The following is a 13,023-nucleotide window of genomic DNA, read 5'->3' on the forward strand; positions in this document are numbered from 1 at the left end:
CGCAGAGCGAGTCAGAAAACCACCCAGAAAAGACTCCCTGTGAGGGGTCCCCTGAAGACCGTGGCCCCTGCAGCCATCGCTGATACATGGTCACGTGACATTCCATGCGGTAGTGAGACCAGCACCGACCCCTCCTGGTTTTGTTCTAGGACACCATGAAATTGGGGAGAATATCTCAGAAATGTATGAAAAGTTCTGGGATGAAACGGGTCGATTGTTCAGAGTCCGTAAGAAAAAGGTTCATTAAATCCAAGACGCCCGGAGCAGCGTCAATGTCACTTCCCCTCCCCGGCGGAGCACCGGAAACTTTAGAACATTTTTTTTTCTTTTTTTCCTGTGGTATCAAATTAATGACAAATTTCCTCAGTTTTAAACAAAATTCAAAACTATATGATGCACAAAATCCGACGTTTGGCAAAAAAAAAGAAAATAAGGGAAAATGTAAAAAGGCGCCAACGGTAGAATGAGGGTTATCCAAGGTTATAGGTGGTTTCGTCCTGTGGCTCAGAAGATCCCGGAAGTTCTGCGTTACTTCCGGCTGTAACGTTTCCGGTAGGACGTCGCCGTTGAGCGTTGACCCGGGAAGCACAGCATGGTGGGATAGAAACGTAGCAGGTGCGTCTTTGGCATGGCGGTATAGCTGTATGATCCCATGACGATCGTAGCGTCCCATCAACCAGAGATCTGTCTGTATGGAGTCTGTGGCTCCCCCCACGGCGATGCTGTGCGGTCTGTGGGTGTTGTTGTCGCTCCCCTTGTTCTCGTGGTGGCGGCCGTGGTTTTTCCGTTCACATCGGGTGATGATAGAATCTCGTTCTCTGCTGTTTGTTCTCTTCGGCGCTGTGCCGAGCTCCGTTCTCAGTTGTATTTGTCTATTGCTCCAAGGGAAGAAGAGAATTTTCGTAACCAATGAAGATAACATGAAAATAATTTGTATCCTCCGTAACATGTGCAAAATAGAGAAAAATACTGAAAAACTTTATGTAGGAATGCAGCAAAGGAATCTGCGAAGAGAAGAGATAAAGTCAGTGAGTCACAGCAGAAACGTGCGCCGCGCTCCGGTATAATGAAGGTGTAGGATGGTGATGTCTCGGCAGGAACGTGCGCTGCTCTGTGGTATATGGAAGGTGTAGGATGGTGATGTCTCAGCAGAAACGTGCCCTGTGCTGTGGTACATGATGGGTGTAGGATGGTGATGTCTCAGCAGGAACGTGCGCCGCACTATGGTACATGATGGGTGTAGGATAGTGATGTCTCGGCAGGAACGTGCGCTGCTCTGTGGTATATGGAAGGTGTAGGATGGTGATGTCTCAGCAGAAACGTGCCCTGTGCTGAGGTACATGATGGGTGTAGGATGGTGATGTCTCAGCCGGAACGTGCACCACGCTGTGGTACATGATGGATGTAGCATGGTGATGTCTCGGCAGAAACGTGCGCCGTGCTGTGGTACATGGAGGGTGTAGGATGGTGATGTCTCAGCAGGAACGTGCGCCGTGCTGTGGTACATGGAGGGTGTAGGATAGTGATGTCTCAGCAGGAACGTGTGCCGTGCTGTAGTACATGATGGGTGTAGGATGGTGATGTCTCAGCAGAAACGTGCGCCGTGCTGTGGTACATGGAGGGTGTAGGATAGTGATGTCTCAGCAGGAACGTACGCCGTGCTGTGGTACATGGAGGGTGTAGGATCGTGATGTCTCAGCAGGAACGTGCGCCGTGCTGTGGTACATGATGGGTGTAGGATGGTGATGTCTCAGCAGAAACGTGCGCCGTGCTGTGGTACATGATGGGTGTAGGATGGTGATGTCTCAGCAGGAACGTGCGCCGTGCTGTGGTATATGGAGGGTGTAGGATGGTGATGTCTCAGCAGGAACGTGCGCCGTGCTGTGGTACATGGAGGGTGTAGGATCGTGATGTCTCAGCAGGAACGTGCGCCGTGCTGTGGTACATGATGGGTGTAGGATGGTGATGTCTCAGCAGAAACGTGCGCTGTGCTGTGGTACATGATGGGTGTAGGATGGTGATGTCTCAGCAGGAACGTGCGCCGTGCTGTGGTATATGGAGGGTGTAGGATGGTGATGTCTCGGCAGGAATGTGCGCCATGCTGTGGTACATGGAGGGTGTAGGATAGTGATGTCTCGGCAGAAACGTGCGCCGCGCTGTGCTGCATGGAGGGTGTAGGATGGTGATGTCTCAGCAGGAACGTGTACCGCACTGTGGTACATGATGGGTGTAGGATGGTGATATCGGCAGAAACATGCGCCGCACTGTGGTACATGGAAGGTGCAGGATGGTGATGTCACGGCAGGAATGTGCGTACATGTCTGTGTGGTACATGATGGGTTTATTTGAGTCATTTGAACGTATTTAAGGGTTACAAGAGAAAAAAAATGTGTACAGTAAAAATCCTAGAACACCAGCCATCTTACAATCAGATCTTACCAGATGAGCAAAATCCCAGCTGGAACCAATAACAACGTGAAGATCCAGGACGCTCTGACTGCCGTTGATCTGACTGTAGGTTCTGGGTCACAAGGTTTGGTGGTTGGAGGCGCCACATAAGTCGTCGTGGTTGTGGTCGTGATTGTCGTTGTCGTCTCTGAAAGAAAGAGATCGATGCATTTATGTCTACTTGAGATTCGTTATAAAGATGATATATAAACTCCGCAACGCTGGGGAAGAGCGGTGAACGATGGGAATCACCGGATGGAGACGTCACCGATCTGCAAGTGGTGAATTATGGAAACAACATTAGAAAACGTCTTGATTTAGTCGCCATTTTCCCAGTGTCCATGACCTGCTCTTCCACGCAACACCCCGGCTGCATGTTACTCGCACTACTGTGAGCCGCCTGCGTGGCCTAAACTTGCTCCCATGGCTTCAGTGTCTCCGGACTTGACTTCTGTGGCTACAGCATCTCCGGACTTGACTTATGTGGCTGCAGTGTCTTCGGACTTAGTCTTTAGGGACGTCATTGGTCGGTGATTACACAGGAGCTGCTGGCGGCGGATTTTGATGATTTGCACATTCAGCGGCAGAACCTTCCTCAGCCATTAATAACCTCAGTGATAGCAGCTGAGACCGGAGGTGCCGGGATTTCTGCACGAGACTGGAGAATCCAGAGGTTGTGAATATTCCATGGCTTTTCCTTCTTGCTGTTGCAATTTCTATGTTGAGGAGCGTAACTATTATAACACGAGATAACTCAAAGAAACAGATTGTCCCACAGCGGCACCATTCTCAGACCATCGCTGATCAGACCAATCACTGATCAGACCAATCACTGATCAGATATTAAAATGAACAGAACAAAACACTATTTAACCCCTCAACGACCGCCGATACGCCTTTTAATGGCGGCAGTTAAGGGTACGTAAACCACAGCGCCGCTTTTTATTGGCACAGAGGAATAAGTGTATGGCGCCCCACAGAGTGGGAATTTCTCTGGGGACCCCAGGGAACATGATTCGGGTCGGTTTTTACTGAGGGAGAAAATGCCAAGATCTGCCGGCCGGCACCCCGCAACAATAGGGCATTTCTCCTATTGGTTCATTTTGATCACTGTGATAGACCCTATCACAGTGATCAAAATAAAAAAAGCAAATAAAACCTTCCTTTATCACCCACTTAGTTAAGGAAAAATAATGAAATAAAAAATATATATTTATTTCCATTTTTCCATTAGGCGTTAGAGTTGGGCGAAAGTGAGTTGGGTTAAAGCTAGGGTTAGGATTAAGGGTGTGTTAGTGTTGGAAGTAGAGTTAGGGGTGTGGTTAGGGTTATGGCTGGGATTAGGGTTAGGGGTGTGTTAGGCTAGTTTCACACTAGCGTTAACTGCAATACGTCGCAAATGCGTCGTTTTGCCGAAAATACGCATCCAGCAAAAGTTCTTGCTGGATACGTTTTTTCGTCATAGACTAACATTAGCGACGCATTTGCGACGCATTGCAAAACGTCGCGTCCGTTTTGCGACGTTTGGGCGTGTGGTAGCGGTCCGTCGGGAGAAAAAAACGTTACATGTAACGTTTTTTGCTCCCGACGGTCCGCTTTTTCCGACCGCGCATGCGCGGCCGGAACTCCGCCCCCACCTCCCCGCACTTCCCCGCACCTCACAATGGGACAGCGGATGCGTGGGAAAAATGCATCCGCTGCCCCCGTTGTGCGGCGGAGACCACGCTAGCGTCGGGAACGGCGGCCCGACGCACAGCGACGGGTTGTTCCCGACGCTAGTGTGAAAGTAGCCTTAGGGTTAGGACTATGTTAGGATTGAGATTAGGGGTGTGTTAGGGTTAGGAGTGTGTTAGGATTGGGATTAGGGTTAGGGGTGTGTTAGGGTTAGGACTATGTTAGGATTGAGATTAGGGGTGTGTTAGCGTTAGGGGTGTGTTAGGATTGGGATTAGGGTTTGGGGTGTGTTAGAGTTATGATTATGGTTGGGATTAGGGGTGTGTTAGGGTTAGGGGTGTGTTAGCATTGGGATTAGGGTTTGGGGTGTGTTAGAGTTATGATTATGGTTGGGATTAGGGGTGTGTTAGGGTTAGGGGTGTGTTAGCATTGGGATTAGGGTTTGGGGTGTGTTAGAGTTATGATTATGGTTGGGATTAGGGGTGTGTTAGGGTTAGGGGTGTGTTAGCATTGGGATTAGGGTTTGGGGTGTGTTAGAGTTATGATTATGGTTGGGATTAGGGGTGTGTTAGGGTTGGGATTAGGGTTAGGGGTGTGATAGGGTTAGGGGTATGTTAGGGTTGAGATTTGGGTTAGGGGTGTGATAGGGTTAGGGGTATGTTAGGGTTGAGATTAGGGTTAGGGGGGTGTTAGGGTTGAGATCAGGGGTGTGTTAGGGTTAAGGGTGTGTTAGGGTTAGGTTTGTAGGGAGCGGGGGGATGGGCTTGTTGTTATCGCCCCAACAAGGCCAAGTCCTTCAACCGGTCTGAACTGGGTGAGATCACTCCATTGATGTTCTACAACTGTTGATCTACCTCTTGTATATGCCCGGACTGGGTGGGATCACTCCATAGTCGTTCATGGTTATTGATCTTCCTTGTTCTATGACTCTGCCAGGCGGCTTTACATATTTCATGTCAGTGGTACTGACACAGGTAGCCGACCTCCAATATTGGCGGCACTTCTGGCCTGCAATGTGGAAGGCAGGACTGCTTTACAACCATTTTAAATAGTGTTTTGTAGTGTTCATTTTAATATCTACATTAAACGACAAGTTTTATACTCGTACTTCTTGCTGATTCTACATTATCTATTCTGGGACTTCTATCCTTCATTTTTATTTTATTGGCTAAAATCAAGCTTGCTATTGCTGCAATCACTGACCAGGCCAATCACCATCCAGTCCAATCACCATCCAGTCCAATCACTGGTCAGGCCAATCACCGTCAGACCACTGTCCAATCACTGATCAGACCAATCACTATAACTCTGTGATGACATCAACAATTAGATACAATAAATATAACTTTTTGTCACTTTTGTTACTTTGTTGTGATTTTTGCTTTCTTTTCTGATGATGTCATGATCTCTCGAGTGATTTACAGCAGATGGTAACGATGGAGGACGCTGAACACCGGGTAATCACCTAATATTTGGGCCGCATTCTCCTGTACGTCGTGAATCCAATAATCCGGCCACCGCACTTTATAAATGAGAGGTTTTGTAGGTGGAAGTCGACCATCTGTGCGGTGAACGCCATCCATCTTCATCTATACGGAGACGCACATCCCACATCTCATCAGTCATGTCTTCGTGGCATAATTCATATCGTAAATCCGCTTCTCTCCACCCCCGGGACTGGAGCGCACATTCTGCTCTAAATAACAAGATTCTCCCCAATGGCCGGGAGTCAATTACGGGGGAGCGCGGATGATAATTATGATCTATGGCTTGTTAGTGGTTCAGTCCCGCCCCGTGTACGCCAAGCACCTCAGCGAGCAGTGGCCCGGACGGGAACCTGCGGATTTAACATGGAAGTTTCTTGTTGGTGAAGTCACATCAGCTAAACTGCATGAAGTGCTGACAAGTAAGGGAAAAGTGGCGCAATATGTAAGATTCCAAAGCATCATGGGCAGACCAGGGGCGAAACTCTGGGCATCACCACAGTGCGACAGTGTGGGCATCACCGGAGTGAAAAACTGCTGACATCACCGGAGTGCGAAACTGTGGACATCAGAGGAGTGCGAAACTGTGGGCATCACCAGAGTGCGAAACTGTGGGCATCACCAGAGTGCGAAACTGTGGGCATCACCAGAGTGCGAAACTGCGGGCATCACCAGAGTGCAAAACTGTGGGCATCACCAGAGTGCAAAACTGCGGGCATCACCAGAGTGCGAAACTGTGGGCATCACCAGAGTGCGAAACTGCAGGCATCACCAGAGTGCAAAACTGTGGACATCAGAGGAGTGCGAAATTGCGGGCATCACCAGAGTGCGAAACTGTGGGCATCACCAGAGTGCGAAACTGTGGGCATCACCAGAGTGCGAAACTGTGGGCATCCCCAGAGTGCGAAACTGCACGCATCACCGGAGTGTGAAACTGCGGGCATCACCACTAGAGTGCAAAACTGTGGACATCAGAGGAGTGCGAAATTGCGGGCATCACCAGAGTGCGAAACTGTGGGCATCACCAGAGTGCGAAACTGTGGGCATCCCCAGAGTGCGAAACTGCACGCATCACCGGAGTGCGAAACTGCGGGCATCACCACTAGAGTGCAAAACTGCGGGCATCACCAGAGTGCGAAACTGCGGGCATCACCAGAGTGCGAAACTGCGGGCATCACCAGAGTGCGAAACTGCGGGCATCACCAGAGTGCGAAACTGCGGGCATCACCAGAGTGCGAAACTGCGGGCATCACCAGAGTGCGAAACTGCGGGCATCACCAGAGTGCGAAACTGCGGGCATCACCAGAGTGCGAAACTGCAGGCATCACCAGAGTGCGAAACTGCGGGCATCACCAGAGTGCGAAACTGCGGGCATCACCAGAGTGGGAAACTGCGGGCATCACCAGAGTGCGAAACTGCGGGCATCACCAGAGTGCGAAACTGCGGGTATCACCAGAGTGGGAAACTGCAGGCATCACCAGAGTGCAAAACTGTGGGCATCACCAGAGTGCAAAACTGCGGGCATCACCAGAGTGCGAAACTGTGGGCATCACCAGAGTGCGAAACTGCAGGCATCACCAGAGTGCAAAACTGTGGACATCAGAGGAGTGCGAAATTGCGGGCATCACCAGAGTGCGAAACTGTGGGCATCACCAGAGTGCGAAACTGTGGGCATCCCCAGAGTGCGAAACTGCACGCATCACCGGAGTGCGAAACTGCGGGCATCACCACTAGAGTGCAAAACTGTGGACATCAGAGGAGTGCGAAATTGCGGGCATCACCAGAGTGCGAAACTGTGGGCATCCCCAGAGTGCGAAACTGCACGCATCACCGGAGTGCGAAACTGCGGGCATCACCACTAGAGTGCAAAACTGCGGGCATCACCAGAGTGCGAAACTGCGGGCATCACCAGAGTGCGAAACTGCGGGCATCACCAGAGTGCGAAACTGCGGGCATCACCAGAGTGCGAAACTGCGGGCATCACCAGAGTGCGAAACTGCGGGCATCACCAGAGTGCGAAACTGCGGGCATCACCAGAGTGCGAAACTGCGGGCATCACCAGAGTGCGAAACTGCAGGCATCACCAGAGTGCGAAACTGCGGGCATCACCAGAGTGCGAAACTGCGGGCATCACCAGAGTGGGAAACTGCGGGCATCACCAGAGTGCGAAACTGCGGGCATCACCAGAGTGCGAAACTGTGGACATCAGAGGAGTGCAAAACTGCGGGCATCACCAGAGTGCGAAACTGGGGGCATTACCAGAGTGTGACAGTGTGGGCATCACCAGAGTGTGACAGTGTGGGCATCACCAGAGTGCGACAGTGTGGGCATCACCGGAGCGCGAATCTGGGAACATCACAAGAGTGTGACAGTGTGGGCATCACTGGATTGTAACTAAACAATATACATCATGGAGAAAAATATTAGGCCCCACGTCTTCATCAACGCATAACATCCGGCTCCATTGCCCCCTGGTGTATAACATCCGGCCCCTCGCCCTCCAGTGTAGAACATCAGGCCCCTCACTCCCCGGTGCATAACATCCGACCCTTCGCCTCCCAGTGTATAACATCCAGCCCCTCACCCGCCAGTGTATAACACTCAACCTGTGTATAACATCAGGCCCTTCACCCCCGGTGTATATCATCCGGCCCTTTGCCCCCCAGTGTATAACATCCATCCCCGTTGCCTCCGGTGTATAACATCCGGCCCCTCGCGCCCCTAGTGTATAACATCCGGCTCCTCATCCCCTGTTGTATAACATCCGGCCCCTTGTCTCCCAGTATATAACATCCGGCCCCTCGCCCCCTGTTGTATAACATTTGGCCCCTTGCCCCACGGTGTATAACATCCAGCCTCTCGACCTCCAGTGTGTAACATCTGGCCCTTGCCCCCTGGTGTAGATCATCTGGCCCCTCGCCCCCCTGGTGTATAACATCCAGCCGTTCGCCCTCCAGTGTATAACATTCATCCCCGCTGCCCCCGGGTGTATAACATCCGTCTCTTCATCCCCTGGTGTATAACATCTAGCCCCTCACACCCTGGTGTACAACATCAGGCCCCTCACTCCAGGATGTATAACATCCGGCCCTTCACCCCCCAGTGTATAACACTCCTGTGTGTAAAATCCAGCCCCTCACCCCCCAGGTGTATAACATACAGCCCTGTTGCCCCCCCAGTGTATAACATCTGGCCCTTTGTCTCCTGGTGTATAGCATCTGGCCCCTTGGTCCCGGTGTATAACATCCAACCCTGTGCCCCCGGTGTATAACATCTGGCCCATCACCCCCTTGAGTATAACATCCAGCCTCTTATCCCTCGGTGTATAACATTTGACCCCTCACCCCCCGGTGTATAACACCGGCCCCTCGCCCCCCGATGTATAACATCCGGACCCTCACCCCCCAATGTATAACATCCGGACCCTCACTCCCTGGTATATAACATATGTCCCTTCACCCCCGGTGTCTAACATCTGGCCCCTCACACTCTGGTGTATAACATCAGGTCCCTCGCTCCAGGATGTATAACACCCAGCCCTTCACCCCCTAGTGTATAACATCCGGCCCCTCGCCCCCCCCCCAGTGTATAACATCCAGCCCCTCGCCCCCCCAGTGTATAACATCTGTCCCCTCGTCGCCCAATGTATAACATCCGGACCCTCACTCCCCGGTATATAACATCTGTCCCTTCGCCCCTTGGTGTATAACATCTGGCCCCTCATACCCTGGTGTATAACATTAGGCCCCTCGCTCCAGGATGTATAACACCCGGCCCTTCACCCCCTAGTGTATAACATCCGGCCCCTCGCGCCCTGGTGTACAACATCCAGCTCCCCTGCCCCGGTGTATAACATCTGACCAATCGCCCCCTGGTGAATAACATCCGGCCCCTAGACCCCCAGTGTATAACATCCGGCCCCTCGTCCCCTGGTGTATAACATCCGGCCCCTCGTCCCCTGGTGTATAACATCCGGCCCCTCACTCCACCTGTGAATAACATCCAGCCCCTTGTCCCCTGGTGTATAACATCCGGCCCCTCACTCCACCTGTGTATAACATCCGGCCCCTCGTCCCCTGGTGCATAACATCCTGCCCCTCACTCCACCTGTGTATAATATATACCCCTCGCCCCCCAGTGTATAATATCCGGCCCCTTGTCCCCTGGTGTATAACATCCTGCCCCTCACTACACCTGTGAATAACATCCAGCCCATTGTCCCCTGGTGTATAACATCAGGCCCCTTGTCCCCTGGTGTATAACATCCGGCCCCTCACTCCACCTGTGTATAACATCAGACCCCTCGCCCCCCAGTGTATAACATCCGGACCCTTGTCCCCTGGTGTATAACATCCGGCCCCTCACTCCACCTGTGTATAACATCAGACCCCTCGCCCCCCAGTGTATAACATCCGGACCCTTGTCCCCTGGTGTATAACATCCGGCCCCTCACTCCACCTGTGTATAACACATCCGGCCCCTTGTCCACTGGTGTATAACATCCGGCCCCTTGTCCACTGGTGTATAACATCCGGCCCCTCATTCCACCTGTGTATAACACATCCGGCCCCTTGTCCCCTAGTGTATAACATCAGGCCCCTTGTCCACTGGTGTATAACATCCGGCCCCTCACTCCACCTGTGTATAACACATCCGGCCCCTTGTCCCCTGGTGTATAACATCCGGCCCCTCACTCCACCTGTGAATAACATCCAGCCCCTTGTCCCCTGGTGTATAACATCCAGCCCCTCACTCCACCTGTGTATAACATCCGGCCCCTCGTCCCCTGGTGCATAACATCCTGCCCCTCACTCCACCTGTGTATAATATATACCCCTCGCCCCCCAGTGTATAATATCCGGCCCCTTGTCCCCTGGTGTATAACATCCGGCCCCTCACTCCACCTGTGTATAACACATCCGGCCCCTTGTCCCCTAGTGTATAACATCAGGCCCCTTGTCCACTGGTGTATAACATCAGGCCCCTCGCTCCACCTGTGTATAACACATCCGGCCCCTCGTCCCCTGGTGTATAACATCCGGCCCCTCACTCCACCTGTGTATAACACATCCGGCCCCTTGTCCCCTAGTGTATAACATCCGGCCCCTCACTCCACCTGTGTATAACATCAGACCCCTCACCCCCCCAGTGTATAACATCCGGACCCTTGTCCCCTGGTGTATAACATCCAGCCCCTCACTCCACCTGTGTATAACACATCCGGCCCCTTGTCCCCTGGTGTATAACATCCGGCCCCTCACTCCACCTGTGTATAACACATCCGGCCCCTTGTCCCCTGGTGTATAACATCCGGCCGCTCACTCCACCTGTGTATAACATCCGGACCCTTGTCCACTGGTGTATAACATCAGGCCCCTCGCTCCACCTGTGTATAACACATCCGGCCCCTTGTCCCCTGGTGTATAACATCCAGCCCCTCACTCCACCTGTGTATAACACATCCGGCCCCTTGTCCCCTAGTGTATAACATCCGGCCCCTCACTCCACCTGTGTATAACATCAGACCCCTCGCCCCCCCAGTGTATAACATCCGGCCCCTTGTCCCCTGGTGTATAACATCCAGCCCCTCACTCCACCTGTGTATAACACATCCGGCCCCTTGTCCCGTGGTGTATAACATCCGGCCCCTCACTCCACCTGTGTATAACATCCGGACCCTTGTCCCCTGGTGTATAACATCCGGCCCCTCACTCCACCTGTGTATAACACATCCGGCCCCTTGTCCCCTAGTGTATAACATCCGGCCCCTCACTCCACCTGTGTATAACATCAGACCCCTCACCCCCCCAGTGTATAACATCCGGACCCTTGTCCCCTGGTGTATAACATCCAGCCCCTCACTCCACCTGTGTATAACACATCCGGCCCCTTGTCCCCTGGTGTATAACATCCGACCCCTCACTCCACCTGTGTATAACACATCCGGCCCCTTGTCCCCTGGTGTATAACATCCAGCCCCTCACTCCACCTGTGTATAACACATCTGGCCCCTTGTCCCCTAGTGTATAACATCAGGCCCCTTGTCCACTGGTGTATAACATCAGGCCCCTCGCTCCACCTGTGTATAACACATCCGGCCCCTCGTCCCCTGGTGTATAACATCCGGCCCCTCACTCCACCTGTGTATAACACATCAGGCCCCTTGTCCCCTAGTGTATAACATCAGGCCCCTCGTCCCCTGGTGTATAACATCCGGCCCCTCACTCCACCTGTGTATAACATCAGACCCCTCGCCCCCCCAGTGTATAACATCCGGGCCCTTGTCCCCTGGTGTATAACATCCAGCCCCTCACTCCACCTGCGTATAACACATCCGGCCCCTTGTCCCCTGGTGTATAACATCCGGCCCCTCACTCCACCTGCGTATAACACATCCGGCCCCTTGTCCCCTGGTGTATAACATCCGGCCCCTCACTCCACCTGTGTATAACACATCTGGCTCCTTTTCCCTTGGTGTATAAAATCCGGCCCCTCACTCCACCTGTGTATAACATCAGACCCCTCGCCCCCCAGTGTATAACATCCGGCCCCTTGTCCCCTGGTGTATAACATCAGGCCCCTCGCTCCCCGATGTATAACATAAGGCCCTTCACCCCCCAGTGTATAACACTCCACCTATGGGCTGTTATCAGGGGGCGGCCTCCAGCTTTGTGGAAACAGTTTGGGGGAAGACCCTTTTCTGCCCCATGATGGTGCCCAGTGGCTTAGTGGGAAGATTTGTGGCCTACAATAATACAAGGAACGACTGATGAACTGATCCCATGTTCGGCCCGTAGTGAAGGTTCTCGATGCTTATATTACTCGGGGGCTGTAGATCTGCCCCACTGTATTCCGAGGAGACGTAATGCCTTTTTTTCATATTTCTTTGTCTTTTTGCTTTGGATCTGAAGAAGGAAAACATCTGCTATAAAGGAAGACAAGGAATTTTCGGAGCAGATTTCTGCCGTCTTGGGAGGTGCTACTCTGCAATGTCTCAGCTTCACGTGATGCCATCACGGGGTTAAGTGGTCTGCTCTATGTGAGGGGCTTTCATTATTTGCTCATTAGGCTTTAATTACTCTAATACATAGGACATGGAGGTCAGCAGTCTCCCCTCCCCCAGGTGGAGGCTTTAATAGTATCCTGGCGGGGGAGGGGAGCAGAGGCCGCGCTGCGCAGACATCACTTTGATGTGGAGTATTAATAATTAGAATATAATACATAATGTTTATGAGGCCGTCACATAGCGAGGCCCCGGGGTGGAAGGAGCAGGAGGAGCAGAATTTATTATACACAAATAACTGGGATCTGTCCAGGCGACGAACGTTCCCACCGCTGCACATGTCCCATCTGTTCCCTGTATGATACATGACATCCCCGCCGCTCATCCCTCCACTAAGTGCAAGCATCTTCCAGG

The 13,023-nt window shown here is 52.3% G+C and overlaps 1 protein-coding gene across 5 annotated transcripts in view; it reads right to left on the bottom strand.

The window, feature by feature from the left end:
- Positions 1-333: 333 nt before the first annotated feature.
- CNTFR (ciliary neurotrophic factor receptor) overlaps positions 334-13,023 on the bottom strand; it is a 487,615-nt gene continuing 474,925 nt past the window's right edge. For 3 of the 5 annotated variants that reach the window (XM_077281315.1, XM_077281313.1, XM_077281314.1), the window contains 2 exons: positions 2,440-2,596; positions 334-1,004 (listed from right to left, as the gene is read on the bottom strand). In XM_077281315.1, the coding sequence (XP_077137430.1) occupies position 1,004; positions 2,440-2,596 (158 nt within the window). In that variant the 3' untranslated portion in view covers positions 334-1,003. Of the gene's footprint in view, positions 1,005-2,435; positions 2,597-13,023 lie in introns of those variants that run through there. The other 2 variants (XM_077281310.1, XM_077281311.1) reach the window with 1 other exon arrangement.

This window comes from Ranitomeya variabilis, chromosome 1 (genome assembly GCF_051348905.1).
Source record: "Ranitomeya variabilis isolate aRanVar5 chromosome 1, aRanVar5.hap1, whole genome shotgun sequence".
Taxonomy (NCBI): domain Eukaryota; kingdom Metazoa; phylum Chordata; class Amphibia; order Anura; family Dendrobatidae; genus Ranitomeya; species Ranitomeya variabilis.